This window comes from Aphelocoma coerulescens, chromosome 1A (assembly GCF_041296385.1).
Source record: "Aphelocoma coerulescens isolate FSJ_1873_10779 chromosome 1A, UR_Acoe_1.0, whole genome shotgun sequence".
Classification (NCBI taxonomy): Eukaryota; Metazoa; Chordata; class Aves; order Passeriformes; family Corvidae; genus Aphelocoma; species Aphelocoma coerulescens.
In genome coordinates this window covers 57935880-57955133 of record NC_091014.1, presented here as the reverse complement: position 1 = coordinate 57955133, position 19254 = coordinate 57935880, and the positions used below count along the sequence as shown (strand labels likewise).

General features: G+C 42.6%; 1 protein-coding gene across 1 annotated transcript in view; it reads left to right on the top strand.

Annotated features, from left to right (window-relative positions):
• Positions 1-12778: 12778 nt before the first annotated feature.
• CHST11 (carbohydrate sulfotransferase 11) overlaps positions 12779-19254 on the top strand; it is a 167964-nt gene continuing 161488 nt past the window's right edge. The window contains exons 1-3 of the mRNA XM_069002971.1: positions 12779-12837; positions 14576-14604; positions 14705-14890. Coding sequence (XP_068859072.1) covers positions 14797-14890 — 94 coding nt within the window. The 5' untranslated portion in view covers positions 12779-12837; positions 14576-14604; positions 14705-14796. The remainder of the gene's footprint in view (positions 12838-14575; positions 14605-14704; positions 14891-19254) is intronic.

Here is a 19254-nt window from a genome sequence, read left to right as displayed (position 1 = left end):
TCCAGTTATGCTGTGGCCTTATATGCTTTAAAAACACATAGATGAGTGGACAAAAAAAAATTTCCAGAGTCTGTTGAGAGCTTGTAATTGAATGTCTTATTTCTCAAGTGTACTTCTAAAATTTTCATTCCTCCTTGTACACTCACTATGGAAATTAATTTGGTACAGAAAGGTTATTCTTGGCAATACAGAGATTTGTCTTTGGGACGTTTCATAGTGCAACCAGTCACTAAAACTAGACTTTGCTGTCCCAGCAGCATATCAGTAAACAACTGGCAGTGAATAGAGATCTTAGAAATATCCCTCTTCCTAGTTTTTATTTTTTGTTTAGAAAACAAACAAGCTGGAAAGATTTCTTTCCTCAGGGAAGGAGAGGACTGAAAGTTCTGGTGATGGCTGAGCTTAGCAGCGGTGGGCAACTCATGAATTACACTCAGTTCTACTAATGCCCTGTGTACCTGATGTACAGAAGCCTGCTATTTAGCTGGACCACTCCTAAGCTGTAGGATAAATTTATTTTCCTTACATCCTCAGCTTGCCCTCTTTAACCACTGACATATGTGTCTTAAGGGACTTAAATGTTAAAGAAAGAATCTACAAGGCTGTGCCTGCCAGTAAAAAGAAGGGAGGGCCAAAGTGCCTGTTCCCAGCATGTGCTTGTCAGGAATATTCTGGAGTCCTGCTGTGTGGCTGAAGGTTGTGGGGACTACAATAACACAAACTGTAGTCAGGGTCTCTCAGGCTGGACACTGACCTGAGTGACTCTGGAGAGTCCTCTCATCCTGTCCTCTTACCTTGCCTTGTCTTGGTCTGTCTTGTCTCCTTAGCTTTTAAGTGCTGCAAGGAATAATAAATATTTCTTATCAAGTAATTATGAACACAGAAAATTCTTTTTCATTTTGTTAATAATGGAGGTGATGGGAGATTCCCCTTTTGAAGCAAACTTATTACAGTTCTATAGGAGCATCAGAAAGGGACTCAGCCACTCACAGGTCAGTGTCAAACTGTGCTAGGAAGGCATGTGAAGTGTCGCATGAACAGAAGGAAAAACCCTGAGCGCTGTAGGTTTTCTCCCATTCATCTCTGCTTTCAAAGCAGCTGAGAACATCTGAAGCTGGGATTAACTTCTGCATTTAACAGGCTTTTTACTCTACGTCTGTGTAAGTCGTTATCAGAAATCGGCACCCCAAGGAAACTTAGAGGTACCTGTCATGTGAGCATGTTTTGTGGTCCAGAGGCTTACTCTATCACCACCACAGCTTGTCATCTCCATAGGGATGGGTCAAGTGCTTTTGGGCTCGCTGTTTCCCACTGTAGCCATTCTCCAGATCCTAAACAGCACAAGAAGATTAATTCCTCTTTCGTGTTGGGATAGGTTCTGCCATCTTTCAGCAGCAATACAAACTCCACAATCAGATCTTGCTAGAAGTCCAGTCTTGGTCAGATCTATGAAAAATGGCAACTTAGAGGGTCCTGACTGTCCAGCCTGGATGTTCTCTCCAGAGAGTGAATAAATTTGCCCTTGGCAAGGGGGGCTTCTGTATTGCAGACAAGTATCTGCTAGAAACTAAACTGGGACCTAGCCAAAAATAACTACTGGAGGTTTAAGAGAGTATGTCAGGATTTTGCCCTATGAACCTTAACAAGAAAAAGAAAACTCTTACCTCGCTCTGGATGGAAGCTTATTTTTCTTGTTACAAATTAAATAACAATGACAGAAGTCCGACCTTTTCCACTCCAAAATTTAATCCCAAAGAAACAGAGTTACTGGAAATCTAATTTTGCCTTCGAGGCTGATTAATTATTTGATCATGCAAGTGTGGGCCAGCCAAACAGTATACCTTTCTTGCATGGCTGCTGTTCCAGTAAAGAATGTCACCTCAGAGAATAGTCAGTTTAGAGTTTAAACTGAGGAGATGTAGGGAATTTCACACGTTAAAACTGGATTCACTCCCACACCTGTTTCTTAAGCAAAAGTAGGTGTCCGTATAAACACAAAGAAACAAAGAGCTCTTGGAGGGATGGGGTGTTATAAACAGCTACTTAGATTGCTGGTAGTAAGTTAAAAATGTTTCTGTGGTAGATATTTTACATGGCATCCCTTGGTTTTAAGTGATGTGTATTTGGGATCAAAAACTACTCAAAATGTCTTGGTGACAGGGTGGCAAAGCCAAGTAGCTGCAAGTGCTGAAGGGAGAAGGCACTTTAGGCACAAGTCACTGGCAGGAGAACACTGCTGTGGCTCTAACACGGGGTGCAGTAAGGCAGAGCATGAACCTGGGGGCCAGGGACACCCAGGGATGGTGGCAGCAGAAGCTGCTACTTGCTCATGCCCTCCCACTGCCAAGGCTTCAGAGCAGAGAGCAGACTCTGCACCAGCTTGGCTGGAGGAGTCCTCTGTGTGGGAGCTGGACAGTGCAGTGAAAAAGAGCCACTGTGTTCACAGCCTGCAGGCACTCAGCCTATCCTGCAAATGCACTGCTTGTTTGTATCATCTCTTCCTCAAAATGTGTAACACTGGCTGAAATGGCTATTTTTTTACTTGCCATTATGGTTTTCTGCAGTGCCAATGGAAAAGCGCAGGAAGAGGTTTTGCATGCATTTGACATCCTTACAGTTTTTGTGCCCAGAGCTTTTGCCAAGGGGCATTTGGAAATTCTGACTATTTGTTTGGTGTTTTGAGATGACCTCCAGCCTTGCTGGATGCAAGACCATGCATCACTACTGGCCACACCATGTATGAGCATTTATTTCTGTCCCAGGAATTGTGCTTAGACATCTGGAAATATTTGTCCCTGAATGATAGTGAGGCACTGGGATAGATTATCCAGGAAGACAGTATTAACTTCAGTGCTGGAAAGGCCTTTAAGAAACATCTAGAAAACTGTCAGTCAAGCAGGGCGTATACCAAGTTCTTCCCTGCACAGATCAGATCCTTTCCAGCTCTTCAAGTGTGAATTCTGTGTACAAAAAATTCCTAGCACCATGTGGGCATGCCCACTGTAACATGAGCATTTGTGTTGTAGCCTCTCTGCACATAAAATATTCTCTGGCAAGAAATGGCAATTCTGAAAACAACTCCAACTTTTCAGAATAACCTTCTCTGTAACTTGTCACATCCCTCTCAATGGCATTTCTCCATTTCTGCTGAGACTTGGCTCATCTGTTGTTCTCAGTAGTAGTCTATGTTATAAATACTTCCTTTCCCCCTGCCAAAAGGTAAAGGTGGAAACAGCAAACTGGTTAAGAAAGGCATTTTGTTAGAAGTGTGTTTCTCAGTATGACAACGTGGTTTGGAGAATATTCTGTTTATGAAGAGCTCTTTCTCTCAAAGGGGAGGGTCTGCCAGGGAGAATAAAATACTCTGGTGTGGACTTCTCCCACACTCCTTTCTGTGTCCAGAAGCCCCAACATTCCAGTTATCTATTTCACCTTCTATTCCTCTCTATTTGTGGCTTTTGGGCAAATCTCACTCATCTCCTCTGAGCTCAAGTTAAGTGTAGCAGAGCATAAAGCTCCAGTGCAGACTGGAGACATTCCTTATCTTATGCATCTCTTCCTGATCTCTGCAATGATCCTCTGACAAAAATGCAAACAAGAAAATGTTTTCAAAGGATTTGTGATGTCTGGGGCAAGAAAGAATTTCCAACCAACTGCCTTCATCTCACCACCTGTCAGAACTCCCCCAAAAAGGCCGCAGGGGTGATCATATTTAAATTATTAGTACAAAGGAAGGCTTACTCTGAGATTACAGAAAATACCCTTTTTCTGTAATTCCTTTTTCAAGCTGTACATGTGGTAGGAAGACCCTTACATTTAAAGGAATATCACAGTACCTCTTGAGGGTTTGGTAAGTGGCTTTGGTGGGAGGAGCAGCTGAAACATGGTGTTGTGGGCAGTCTACTCAGGCCAAGGCCTGGTTTTAAAATTTAGGTGAGCAGAAGATTGCTGGTGCTGCACCAGTTTTGATATGCTCTGGTGTGACAGCAAGGACTGTCTGACTGCATTTATAAATATACAACAACAAAAAAGAAAGGACAAGGTAAAAGCAGCTTTTACTTAAAGCTTTATTTATACAGACATAGTCACCCTCAGTGCAGCATTGTTATACCACTGCTTTAGCAGCTTCAGCCTTTGTCAAAGTGGAAAAAAGTTCTCCACCACTGCAAAATACCACTTTGGTAAAACAAGCAGACAAAGCTCCTGTATCCCTGAAACAAGCTTCAGATTTTGGATCGTTATTTTAGGAAGGAAGGAGATTATTTTTTTCCCCTCCCTTTTCCCTTAGTTCATTCTTTTTGCCTAACAGCTCAGATTTCAGGAGAAGCCTTCACGTGAATGACACTGAAGTACTTGCTCTTTTCTCCACTTCTTGGTGGTGGGACTCATGTGAGTTCATCGCAGAACAAGATGCCAGTGACACTTGACTGCCAGCCTCCCCTTGCAGACTGGTTATCCCACACAAATGAATGTCCATGAGCAGAAGGTGCCCAGCACTTCCTTCCCACAGGTCTTTGTCTCACAGCTGTGGTGTCCCTGCCCAGAGTCACGAAGTAATCCCACTCGTGCCAAGAGGCCAGTGGCAGACCTGCCATGGTTGCCTCCACCAGGAGCTCAGAGATCTGATGGTGGCAGAGAATATCCTGAGCTAGAAGTGATCCACAAGGATCATTGAGGTCCAACTCCTGGCCCGGCACAGGACAGCCCCAAGAGCTGCACCATGCCCGAGAGTATGGTTCAAACACTTCTTGAATTCTGGCAGGGCGTGTTCCGGTGCCCAACCAGCTCCTGGTGAAGAACCTTCCCCTAATATCCAACCTAACCCTCCCCCGGCACAGCTTCAGCCCGTTCCCTCGGGTCCTGTCGCTGGTCACCACGGAGCAGAGATCAGTGCCTGCCCCTCCGCTTTCCCTCGTGAGGATGTTGCAGACCCTCAGTCTCCTCTTCTCCAGGCCGCACAAGCCAAGCGGCCTCAGCCGCTCCTCGCGCGGCTTCCCCTGGGCCGTTCCCCCGCTCCGCGGCGCTGCTTTGGGGCAATATTCCCCAAGCTCCGGATTTCCCTGAGGCGCCAGGCCGGGCCGTGTCCCCCAGCGCCGCCAGGTGGCGCCACCGCCGCGCGGGCCGGGCCCTCACGGAGCCCCGCGGCCGCAGCGCTCCCGGCCCCGGGGAGATAACACACCTTCGAGTTACTATCTTTTAAGTACTGTTGCACTCCTAAGTTCGATGCGAGAAGGAACTGAAGGAACTAGGGAAAAAAAAAAAAAAAGACAGTAAGAACTTTTCTTTATTCTGACTTACGGGTTTATTCTTTTTATCTAAACATATGTGCTTTCTTTTGATGCTAGGAAATCCTAACTTCCACATCATCTTAGGAACGGGTGCAGTGATTTAAAAAGAGCTATATTTTAACACGCGCGAAAAATAATTATACCTTAATTTTTTGGAGTGACGGTTAGTTGCCTTTTATTTTCTATCACAATAGCAAGCAAAAAATAAGTTTTTCTCCAAATTTTCACTGGCATCTTCTTTGTATGCATCACATCAATGCATCTTCATCATGTGTTGTCTTTCTCCTCGTTACTGGTGACAAAAAGGGCGTATACCTTAGTATTAAATATTTGTGCAGGCCATGTGCCAGCTCCTCTGTGCCCCACTGCACCTCCAAGGGCAGGAAATCCTGCTGTCCCCTCTGGGGCATGGCAGTAGGAGCAACTTGGGTTTGACTCACCTCCCACTTCTCAGGGCAGCAAAACTCAGTTTTGTCTGTGCCCTGATCCGTTCCTGTTTCACTGTCATTACAAAGGAGGAGGAAATTGTAGTTTAGCAAAAGGCCACCCAGTTAGCTGGGATCCTGGGCCTCCCTACTGGGAGAATGTAGGGGAATTCCAGTCCCAGCAGATGAAGTTCTGTGTAGGCAAGAGGGGGGGAAAGAAGTTAATTTTCAAGCCTAAGTCCTTATTTTCTTTTCCTAAGAGACCTAAGGGACTATGTTTTTCATTGTGGTTTTCATTATACATAGGACTGGCCCTGGGATCCTACAAAAATCCCAAGTGCCTTAAGGCTATAGAAACACCAGGCTCTCCATCCTCTGTGGGAATCTCTCCAGTAAGCCAGATTTTGCAGTTGATGTTCATCACTGATTTCTCCCTGAGTTGCACTCAGAACTCCCCACACCCAATTTGTACATATGTATCTGCTTGAGGGCAGAAAATAGAAGCTGCTTGCTTGGTGACAAAGAGTTAAACGAAGGTACAGCACAGATCTCCTTACCTAATGTAGATCTAACATAGCACCCTCTCAGGCTGCACCGGCACTGCTGCCCTGCAGCTTTCCCATTCCCCTCTGGTGGGACAGAAGGGCAGTCCCTTCTGTCCCAGTGTGCTTTAATCTTAGGCAATGTGCTGGCTGCAGCAGCTGCTGCTCCGGGAGCTGTGGTGGTGGTGGTCTGCCCTGGGCTAAGCAGGCTGAGTTGATGAAGCTGTCTGGAGTGTTGTATGCATCAATCTGGGGCTGATATTCAGGAGAAGAAAGGGGTTTAACCAGTCATACACGATGTCTGGAATTGTTGGGGGAAGAGGCAGTTACCTAATCATCATCTTTTACCTGGAACTCTGTTACCTAATCATCATCTTTTACCTGGATCTCTGTGCATCCATACACTGACCCATGGTAAACCCACTGGGAGAGGTGCTGCTTTTTCATTCAAGGTGTGTCCAGTACATGATTCTGTGGTGGCCTTTTTCACTGGTTAGATATCTGTAATGACACCATGGCTAAGTAGCAATGATGGACATTGATTGCAAAAGCAGAGAGTGCAGAACATATTCAAGAAACATGTTGGAGAGTAGGTGAAACAGACAATAAGGAGCTTTTAAGCTGTTACTGATTGTGGGTGATACTGAAAGAGTGCAAGGAGGGAAGTGACTGCTTCTGTAGGAGAAAGAACTACAGCTAACACAAGCTGAGATCATTGGGATGGAAACATTGAAATTCTGTATTCTGGCTTGCTCTCCCACTTTTGGTTAGGCCAGAAGTCTTCCCTCTTTCCTGAAACATTGGTGGATCTGTGTGGCAGTACCCACTCTATCTGTGCTTTGGAGGTAAAGGAGCTTTGGCACAGCAGATGAAGAGCTGGCCTTACATAGCATCTTACTTGTAGAGGTAGAAGCAGAATAGAAGTCTGCAGGTGACAGTACTAGAAATACCAGCCTGCTTTTCTTCTCTGGGGAAGAAAATACAGTACCTGGAGGGCATGATGGTAACATATCACTCTGTGTGAAGAATAGTGCTGGTCCAGAATTGAAGGTCCTCCTAGTGTGTGCTGAACATAAATAATTTGCCCATGAGTCAAATGGAGAAACAAAGAACTGCACCAGCTCACCTTTGAAAAATTGCCTTTATTAGACCAGTCTTGCTAAAATTGCTTGGAGTAACAGATTCTAAAATTGAGCTACTGAATTAGTCTCAAATGGAAACTGTGACAGCCAGCTTTAAAGTGGAGAAAATTGGATTTAAGAATTGCACCTTGGGCATAGCAGGATATCTAGGAAGTTGCTGTGCTGTAGCTGATGAACTCATATGGAGCATGGATTTCATGCTGGTGAATAGCGATGTAGTAAATGTTCTACAGAAACATTACAAACCCAGGCTGGAGAAAATCCCTTTAAAGAGGTGACCCAGGTGAGAAAATTCTTTGTAGACAAGTAATCTGCTGTGAGCAAACTGCAGTCCTGAAGGATTACAGTCACTCTCACAATCATGTGTGGTATGTTCCCGGCTCATGAGGAAGGAGGAAGGAAATGGCCTTTGAAACAGAGTAGTGAGAGTGGAATGGGCAAGTGCTTTTGCATGATTTCAGCTGTGCAACAGCACTTCCAGGGTCAGGTCTCAGTGACAAGGATTCTTGAAGGAATATACCTCTGGTAGATCAGGAAGCCCTATGGCAATGACAGGCCCTTAGAGCATGGTAGGTTCTGGCTCCAGGGGGACAAAGTAAGGAAAAGGTGAAGGTAGGTGTAGAAAGTTTTGAAAGGAGCTGAACACTTAAATAAGTTAGGTCTCAAAGGTTTTCTGGAGAAGACGGTAAGATTTATTAAGGTCCTTCTAATATCAGCTTGCTTCATTCACACAAAGGGAAAAAATCCATTACTATTACCCAATTCACAAATGATGGTGTCTAGTCTTGAAGAACCCAATTCTGTAAGTATTTTACATGGAAGAAGAATCTCTTTGAGAAATACTTGTGAGCACCTTTGTTCGTTGGGGTGCAAAGGGGTGTAAGGGTTCATAGGACTAACACCCATAGGTGGTAACACCCAAAAGGCATGATGGCAAAAAAAAAAACCAAACAAAAAATTAAACGAAAAAGTCCCTCTCCTTAGCAATTCTACAAAACAATATTTTTTTTTTTACAATGGATTTTTCTACTGATATGCTGTATAAAGGACTGCAGCAGCAGTATTAAACTAAAGGTTGTTGGAAGTTTCTCAGAGATCCATACTGCAGTTCTCCATCTGCCTACAGGTTTCTGTATTAATGTCTAGTATCAGGATCCTTTCTAGAATGCAGGAGTAATTCTTGGCACTAGCTATCGGTATATTCTTTAAAATAATCAAATGAGGTCAGAGGGGGGGGGGGGTTTAATTCTGGAATATAAATTTGTAATTTCAGCATTTCGTAGTTACTCTGTGTTAAAGAGTTCACATCAACTGGCGAGCCCTGAGAAGAATACTGGCCTAGCTGGCAGTTTCAATGAAGATTTTTTGTGCACCTTGGGTGATTTAACTTAATCCATCTCCCTGTCTCAGCTCCTTATCAGCAAGACGGAGGTGATAACACCACCCCATAGGGGTGACATGGGGATAAATGTAATCAAGAGATTGTGCAGGCATTAGTGTACTAACAACCACAGAATACCTAAGATTTCTTATCTAAATATGAAGGTTAATTGCACTCTTGAGAGGTAGCTAGCTTGCACTCTTTTTAGCTGATAAAAGGGAGCATGCTTTGTCCAGCTTCAGACCACTCATCAAGAATGCAGTTGTATAGTGCTGGACTCCTTTTCAGCTGCAAAACGATTGCCATGGACATAGCACGTGGGCATGTAATGCTCTCCGAAACGCCAAGGGTTGGATTTCCAACAGAGCTGCACGCTCTAAATGGAGATTTGACATTTTCTAAGGGGTTCATCTCCCATTGAGAACAAGAAGAGACTCTGGGAGCTTAAGCGCTTTTGAAAATAAATCTGGCCTCTGTGCAGGAGCTGAGCTTTCTTAAGACTAAAAAAAATGGATGAAGGGTGTGTGAAATCAAACCATAAACGAGCTCAGAGCAGCGGTGCCCTGTGACCTGGCTGGCGAATGGAATAGTGTGAGCATAATGTGCACACGGACAGTGAGAGAGAGAATTATCACAGAGATGATGAGGCACCTGGATCAGAGTTTCAAAAGGTTAATATGCTTGTCAGAAGACAGAAGTTGGTCTCTACTGGCAGCAATAGCTCTTCAAAGCTCTTCTGACTATTTGTTTTACCAAAGCTGTATGCATCTGTATTGTGCTTTTCAGCCATATATGTGGCCTTTAAGTCTTAATCCTGTTCTGGCTAGGGTCAAATTCAAAGGCTTTCCCCTGCCCCACACCATTAAGCTTCTGATATGACTTTTATTGTGAGGCAGTCAGGCATTATACTGATTCCTGGGTACAAAAATGCACAGCTACATTTTCCTATTATGAGAGGCATCCTGCTCTGTTCACACACGCTGGACACCCTGCAGAAGTTTTTTACTTTTGGTTGGATTGAAGAGCTTTGAAACTATCCAAATCATGATTTTTTTTTTTTTTTTCCTATTTCTCAGTCACTGCTTTTTTGCTCCTGTTCTGAAACAGTCTGTCACAGATGTGCTGGAATACCAGCACACATTGAAGTGTAGCTGTTATTCCTTTGTAGCACTCTTGTCTTGGAGCTCTGCATGCTAGAAAAGGACATGCCCAACTCTCTTCTTCTAGATGGTCTTCTGCAGAGGGAGCCAGCTTGGACCAGGTGGAATTAGTGTGTTATGTTGTGCTTTTATCAGATAATGAGTACCTGTATCAGTTTCCATAGGAATACAGGTTTTCCATGGACTTTACCCTCAGTTTCTCTCAGGTCTGCAGGGATCCTCCCTTCAGACACCGCTGAGTTTTAAGACTGTAGTTTTCTGGGGAATGTTTGCCATTCCCTGTGTTGTCAGGCTTCCTTCCAGCTCCGTGTCTGGCCTTGAAATTCTGACATTCTAGGCTGTATAGAGGAGTGTGAATCGTGGGTATGTTCCTAGGTGAATGGAGGAGGCCTCCCAAACACCTTCCTAGAGGGGATTAGTTCTGTTGAAGAGTGGTAATGGCTGTCTCTCTTATCTTGTAGATGAACATCTTAGCATCAACCACACTGTCCCTTTTCTCCACTCATCTTATACCCGTGTGCAACTCCACCCTATACTGTGCTCCCCAGTGTCCATTTCACAGGCAATACCAGGGAAGATAAATCAAGCCAGGGAGGGCATCTGTATTCCCTCTGTGGTGCAGGCAATCCAGTTTCATCTGAGGGCACTGGCACTGTGGTTTCAGTTCTTGCTCTCTGTCCCAATCAGGTACCAGACCCAGGTACATCCGTTGCTTGGGATCTTGGCAGAAGATCCAGCCCAAAGTGCAGATGGAGATTCTGACTTCACTTCCTTCTCTTTGTAGCTGACAGGTTTTAAACTGAATTGGGAGACATTAAACTGACACTTATTTGCCTTCTGTCTAGGGTAACTGGTAGACGAATATTTTGGTTGAGAATATATTTTATGCTAAATACAATATTTTACAAGACTCGAAAATATAGAAGAGTTTAAATGTTTTGCTTTTCAGGTTTTATGTGCAATAAAATGATGACTGGTATCAAATAGGTGTAATTTAATTTTTATGTGACTGTTTCTCCCTCTCCAATTCTCAAATAAAATGCTCAGCACCTTTTAAAAAGCCCACCTGCACTAAGAGACTGCTTTTTGTTGGCCTCTAGAGCATTAGTTTTAATTTGTTAACAGGAAAATACCTTTTGAAGGAGGATTATACAAGCTAAGAGACGTTTTTAGAATGGGAAAAAGTGAAATTGCAGGCAATGAACTCCTGGAAACAGACTCAAGCATAGGATAAATAAGTGCAGCCTTAACTGTGCATCCTCTTCTGCAAGGTGTGTTCAAACTGTTTAAATTCTGTCTGTTTTGCTTGCTGCACGGGGAAAGTCCTTCAGCCAGACCATCCTGCTGCCCCTTGTGCTGCAGCTAGCAGGAAGAACCAGAATTGCTACTGCTCTTTGTAAAGGTGGTTTAGATTCTTTAAACCGTTTGGTGCTGCTCGTAGGAATTCTTCTGGCAGATCTTACTCTTAATTCAGTCCAAGGTGACCTTCCTTCCCTATTTTGTTTGTCAGCAGGTCCAGGATTCTGTGCAGGGAGGAGCCTAAATACATGTATATGGAAGTGCAGATGAGGGAGTTGTTCTCTGAGTTCAACAGAGGGAATTTAGTCTGCTCCTGGAGTCCCCCTTTGGGGGCTACAAAGGGCAACGACTTCGCTGTGGGGTCTCCAGTGGTCATGGCCATGAAATAAAGTCATGGAAAGGGACAAGAGGCAAGATGCCAGCCTCTCCTGCAGCACTCTCTGAGGATGGCTCAGCACTCTATTCCTCATCAGTCTTGAGCATCTCTGTCCCCTGAGAATAGGAAGATTCCTCAGTGGAGTTAAAACATCTAATTCCTTTCACAGATTTTCTTCAGAGAAGCTTCTGACATACAGCTGTGGCAGCATTGTGTTACTTGTACATTACCTGTTTTTCTGACATGAGGATTTGCTGAATGAAGTGTATTTCTTTGCTCTTTGAACAGTGAAAACCTGGAAGCCATGTTCTTTATTCTCAAAGGATATATACCCACACAACTCTTACCAACTCAACTAAGATTTCACATAGTTAAGGATTGCTGAACTGAGCTTATAGCGTATTAAAAATAGTAAAAAAAAAAACAAAAACCAAAAAGCAAAATCAAAAAAACTTGCTTTTTTTTTTTTTTTGCTGTTTAAATGGCTCAAGTAGACCATCTGCTTCTGAAACAGCTCATGTATTTCTGCCTCTGGAACTGCTCATATATTTTTGGATTTGGTTACAAACTGACCACAGCATTGCAAACAGCACTCATCTGCAGACATATCTCTTTCTATACACGAGACTGGCAAGAAAGATGTGTCTAATCAATGTTTTAGAAGTCAGACAGGAACGGTATGACTCCAACTGGCATAGCCATGTCCTTGTAATATCATTTCACTACCATTTTATTTTTATAAAACAGGAAAAGTTTAAAATGGATGTTACCATAATGGGAGCATCCAATGAATCCCTTGTTTGTGGCAAAAGAAAGCTGTCCATCTAAGGTGACTTCACTTAAGCCTTCTGTGATTCACATGGGATGTAGAATTACAGCATTTGTTTTTAAGCAGAATTATGGATGAGGCCCAAGACTAACCGACAGCTCAGTTATTTCTTCCTGATGCATTTCATTAATAGCCCCTGCACCTCTCACCTCTATGAAATTGGCAGCCAGTGAGGTGCCTGTAAGAGGCTAATTGCCTCCAGAGTCAATTGTCCTGGAGCCAATTGTTAATCTCCTGGTGTTAATTGCCAAAAGCAGGGGAAATCAGGGTAGGCAGGGGGCACAGGAGCTGCATGCATATTAGAGCTGTGTAGCAAAATGCAGGTGTTCAACTGTGCTCCATGATGCCACGGCAGAACTTAGCAAGTTGAAAACATAATGAGGCACAAGCTGAGTGTAAATCCTGCATGTTTTGCTGCATTTTTCATTCATCACTTTCAGATTGCTACGCTATGAGGGAGCTATAAAGCAGGTGGGGGGGAATCTGGGCCCTGAGGAGGTCAAATATAATGTACCAAGGATCTGACTGGGGTGCCTGTACTAGCTGATGTTGAGATAACACTAGCAGTATTGTGATGGGTTGGGAAAGAAAAAGAATGGAAGTGCGACAGTTGTATGGCTTAGTTCTCTGTTTTGCCATGGCTTTTCAATGTGATGTTTCCAGACAGAAGAGTGAATTTAATCTTAGAGCTAAATGAATCTCTGGAACTATTCTAGTAACTTCAGTTGAGTTGATCCCATCTCCATAAAGATATATCTATGGTGTGTTTGACTTGTGCTTTTGGATCTGCTTTTCTAACATTAGATGACTGAGTACCTTCCTGAAAAATAGAGAAAACTGTGTTACTTTATGGATAAGCTAGGATGCATAAACAACTATAAAGTCATGCAGTCTGTAGTTTGAGCCAAAAATCTGAGCAAGATATGTTTGATAAGATACCTATTATGTGCATAATCTGTTGAAAAAAACCCTGCTCGTCTCTTTTTTCTGTCTGTCAGACTGGTGACTTTTGAGCATCCCAGTTTACAGCTTCTGTCTAGACTATGGTTTGACCTTTTGTTCCTGGTGTCAGATGGTGACTTTCAAGAGCTCGAGTCTGCTGCTGTTGGGCAGTGATGGAAGTGTGTATTCTGCTAACCTGAGCAGCTGGAACATCTGTTGGGGGAATAAAATCATCACTTGTTTGTCTGGATGTTTGAGTGATAAGAGACTTAGGCTGTGGGGCTTTGTCAGCATGTGTGACAAATGTTTTATCTCCCAGTTTACAGTAGAATTCTTTTAAAGAAGTACAGGTTACTTTAGATATTTTTCGATTCTTTTTTAATCCTTTATTTTTTTAGCTGGAGGGGAAGAAAACAGAAAGCTACTGTGGCTACTGTATATTGTAAGGGACATTTTGCAAACTAGTGGCAACAACAATTAAGTTAGCTTACAAATTCCAGTCTGGAAACTGCCTGCATGACTCAAGGGGCTGAGAAACACTTGAAAAAATAGCCCTGAAGATTTTTTGGATGCTGGTGACATGAGTGGAAAAATTAAATACAAAAAAGGAGGAGGTGATATTACCACATTGATAGTGTTATGGTTAGTGAGCAGCATAACAGTAACAGATTCAAAGAGCATCTCTGTTTTGATTCGGTTTTCATGTTGGCTGCAAGCTGTACTTTTAACACACTGTGTAGATATGCTGAAGAGCCATCTACAAAGTTCTACCCTTCAGCATTTCTTTCTCTGTGTAGTATGGTGCACTAACTTGTATAGGAGCAGTGAAGGAAAGAGGAAATAAGCTTTGTGACCTAGTTTTATACACAAATTAGAAGGCCTAATTTGAGGCACAATCATTTCATCAGGTGTGTGTTGCAGCTTAAACTGGCAGGATGATTGGGTCCCTTGAGAGAGAATTTAGTTTTGATTTATTTTTCCCTGCCCTAACTGTAAAGCTACTTGATATTTGCTTTAATACATATGGGTTTGGCACCTGAAGCTAGCATTGTGACAGATGTAGTTACAAAATTAACATAAATTTATAAATAAAGTAACAAAAAGCACAACTACAAAGATAAAGTTAAAGGCAGGCCCTGCCACTGAACTTAGTTACTAAAGAAATGACCTGTTTTTCTTTTCTTCCCTCAGCCCTATACCTTCTGGACAGTCTGAAACTAGTGAGTTATATAACATCAAAGCAACAGAGTTTCAGGTATTTTAGGGAAATCTCTTCTGTGGAATGGAGAGAAGACCTTCTTACAAGGGAACTTCTCTCAGTGTCCCCAAAAGTGCAGTGAAGTGCTGTCACAAGCCCTTGCTTGCTGCTGTACCCTTGCTTGCTACCTGAAGAGGAAAGGCAATCTCCTAGCATGCTACAGGATATTCCCTTCTCCCTGAGGATGAAAGCCTCTGAGACCAGCAGCCCTCAGAAACACAGTGGTGCCTGCCTGCACTTGAGAAGCTGTGAGTACATTTTTACTATAATGGCTTGTATGTCTTAAGGAGGGCTCTCTGCCTTTGGTGATGGAAGAAACCGGTTGTTGGCCTTCAAAGGGAGGAGCTCTGCAGGGAAGCAGTCAGCCTGAGGATCAGCAGAAGCACTACTGCTACTGCTGAGACCTTCTGCAGGAAGGGATGGTGTGGTTCTCCAGCCTCCAGCCTGGGATTTGTGCCAGAGGCACAGAATGCTACTGTTCGGTTCTGTAAAGCCTCAAACCTCATTTTGGTAAAAGTTGTGTTAATGTGTATACAAGCTGTGCACACACTGCTGAAATCCACTTCTCTAAAGTGCTTTCTGGTCATGGTTTATATTCTCCTTAGAATGAATCACAGATGTTTTGTTGTTTGGGGTTTTTTTTCCCCTTAATCCCATCAGTTACATGGTGGGTGAGCACGCTGTGGTTTGAACCAGGTCTGTTTAATTTTTTACTTCACAAACTGGTGGTAATACGGGAAAGGGAGGGGAAGAAAGGTTTATAGTCCAAACACACAAAGGAAGATCATATCTACTTCCTCAGTGTGTTGGACTTCTGTGTCCAGGTTTTGGTAGCGACCAGGGGCTGGCCCCATGCTGGATACAGCTGGCTCTAAAACAAACCCACTGCTGTCCAAAGCTGAGCCCATCAGTGAAGCTGGTGGCACCTCAATGGAAATGTGTTTAAGAAAGGGTAAAACATGCTGTGTGGCTGTTTTGAGAGAGAGGAATGAGGAAAAAAATTTAAAAAATAACAGCCCTGCAGGCACCAAGGTCCATGAAAAAAGAGGGGGAGGAGATGCTCCAAGCACTGGAGCAGAGGTTACCCCAGAGCCCATGGAGAAGGCTGCAGTGAGGCAGGTTGTCCCCCTGCAGCCCTTGGATGACCATATCAGAGCAGATATCCACACTGCAGCCTGGGGAAGACCCCATGCTGAAGCAGGGGAGCAGTGTGAGGAGAAAGAACAGGCAGAGAGGGACTATTGTATGGACTGACCTCAAACCCCATTCCTCATCCCTCTGTGGTGCTTGGGGGAGAGGGAGGTAGAAGAGTCAGGAAGTTGAGCTGGGAGGAATGGGATTTGGGGTGAAGGTGAGGTTATTTTTTTTAAATTTTATTGGGTTTTGGGCTTTTGGTTTGGTTAGTTTTGTGGGGGTTTTTTTGTTTGGTTTTTAGTTCTATCTTTGTTTTTCTCACCATACTAGTTATTTCTAATGGGCTATAAATGAAATTAATCTTAGTCTGTTTTGCTTCTTACATTAATTGGTGACTGATTTCCATGTTTTCATCTCGACTCAGGGGCTTTTCCATCTTGCTTTCTATCCCCTGTCCTGTTGAGGAGGGGGAATAACAGAGCAGCTGGGTGGAGGTCCGGCAGCTGGCCAGGGTTAACCTGCTGCACTTGCTTACAGTATGGCCGCACAGAAAGTTGATTTGGTAAATGACAAACACAAGGGTAATAGAAGTCACCAGACTTGGAGAGAATGAACAGTTGGCGCTGTGCAGAGACACAAACTCCCTGACAACAGAATGGGCTCTCCATACTCCACAGGTTGACATTTCCTAAGAAAATCTCACTCTCCCTAGTAATGCCAAAAGCTCAGTTGTATGGCATCATTTGCAGAAAGGGCACCCTGTCAGTAGAAATAGATCAGTTCACTTTTCAATAGCCTGAGTTTGAAGTGCTGTCATTCAAATGGAATCTATACCAGCAGTTGTTATTTATAAAGTGATTTCAAGTCTGTTTTGTGTCATTGAAAGAGTGTAGTTTGCAGTGGCATTGACAGAAAACTTTCTTCTGAGGGTTAGCTATATGTTTTTGGGGAAAAACAATGTGCCTTTCAGGATGCATTTGCAACATTATTTGATTTTGAGACCAGTGAAAAGGAAACTAATGCAGACTTGAAAGTCATTAGTCATAAACTTCTGCAGTCCAAACTATGCATATGGATTCTCTGCTTGTTTTACTTAAATACTGACTACAAGAGAATAATGAGGCACCATGAAGCCTCCAGAAAACGGTTCTGTTTTGTGGTGGGGTTTTTTTATGATGAATCACATGTAGAAAATGGTCATTCTTCTTCCTGTGCAGGGCTGGACAGACAGCTTAATGGTATTTGTTCCTCATCAGCCTTTGACAGATGTTATAGAGTCAATATGGATATGTTATCCTAGTTCATCTCCAGGAAGACATAGCTGTGATAGAATTATGGGTCATGTTTCATAAATCAGATCTGAAACCATACCAGAATGGATCAAGATAATGTACTGTAGCTGCTGCTGTAGCTCTGGAAGACATTGTTAACTTTCTGTTCTGAAGAAAGGTGACATAAATATTCCTTTTTGCCTTCTAGACTGCAGAAGGAAGATGTATCAAATTACCAGAACTGGGTAACCTTTCTAATTGGGTTAGTTTTTCTTAATATAATTAAACTAGGGGTAAACTCAAACTTTTCCTCTCACTTAGGCCAAGGTATACTTCACTGTTTCAGCCATGGTTTTCCATAGTCAGAGGGTTTATAGATTCTCTTTGCTGGAGCTAAGTTGTGTTCTCCTTTGCAAGCACTTCAAAGCACAGTTGGAATTGTAGCTCCAGCATGGGTGGTTCATAAGAATAGGGAGTCACACCAGAGGGCGAAGGGAAGGAGTAACTCATTACACAGATGTGACACTCATGGAGTGACGAATGTGTGAAGTGATTTGGAAAAATGTCTTTGCAGGTCAGATAATATTATTTCAACAGCTGCTGTGTGATTTATTATCTCTGTTCCCTCTCCTGTAATATCACCTAGACATCCTTTAAATAGAAAGAGTCCCTGAAGTCACACCTTTTAATTGAGAAGGGATGGTGAAAGAGAAAAAACGTAGCATTTAATTAGCTCTAGAAAATGCTTTTCTTTTATATGTGTTTCTAAACTGCTTCTTATAATCCCATAGTGCTTTTCAGTTAAGCACCTCATAGCACTTCTCAAGCCCAAGGTCACTGTAGTGTAGACTGAGAAAATTCCTACTTGTAAGTACAAATTGCTGCCTCTCCTCTTCAGTATGTTGATTTTTAGTGGTGCAGTTGTCCTTTGGGCACAAAACCCATCTTGTTTGCAACCTTGGACCTCTTTTTAACATCCATACTTCTACTGGCTTCAGTGTATTTTTTCTCCTAGTGCAAATGTCAAAGGAATGAGCCACAGGAAAAGCATAACAACATAAGAGGTATGTAACTTTCCACTTAAAGGTGTTGACTTGCTGTTGATTTTGGAAATTATTCAACACATGTAAGTCCTAAAGACTTTAAGCACACAATTAAATCAAATATGTGTGTAACTTGAACATGTAGTAGTTAGACATGTAAACTAGAATGAAAAATTGCATAGAACTCATTTCACTACTGAAAAATAACAAAGAATTTTTCCAGCATCTGTTGACTTAAAATGGTCTTCTGAAGTTCCAGGTATCCAAAGAGGATATGTGTTTGTCTTCAGTTTTGGCATAAAGGCAAAAAAAGAAGAAAATTTTCTGACAATTATAAGAAACTAAAGTCTTGTATGAATGTATGGAATTTTGAGATAGGGTAAACACTTTTGTTGGGAAACATTTTGTAAAGAAAAATATTTATATTTGTATCTAGTTGAGGTTGTTGGGTTTTTTTGGTTTGTTGGTTTGGTTTTTTTTTTTTTTTGTTTGGTTGGTTTTGGGTTTGTTTGATTGGTTGGTTGGTTTTTCGTTTTTGCGGGTTTTTTTTGGTAGACAAACTCTAGGAAAAGAGAGGACATATTATTGACCTGAAACAACCTCTACTGAAATTAACATGGTCAAGTACAATGAAAATTGAGGCTCCTATTTTTGACTGTAATATAGGTGAGAAGATAACAGGATACAAGCTGAACACTGGAGCACAGAAAATGTGAGATTTGGTAGCATCTCCTTCAAAAACAAAAGATTTAGAAGGCTCTGTTGGGATTTGTTTCACTTATCTGTACAATATAGGTGTCTGTAGCAGAGCCAGATATCCAGGAGCTTTTCAGTCGATAGGCACTTTCAGGTCATGATTCACCTCGTTGCACTTTAGATGTCTAAAACAGGGCAAATTAATTCTGTCATGTAAATGTGTTTTCTGTTGACTAACCATGTATTGACATGTGACCAGTTGGACAGCAGCTGGATGGAATATAAGAGTTGGTAAAATGGATCTACCCTCAGAGAGACAGTAATAATGGTTTTGAAAGAAAAATTTACAGAAAATTTACCTTACAGAAAATACCAGCAATTTATTTACATAATCAGAAATAGAGACTGTTTCAGAAAAGCCAAACAATCACGTTAAAGCACTTTTAAAATCCCAAGCACAGGAGATGA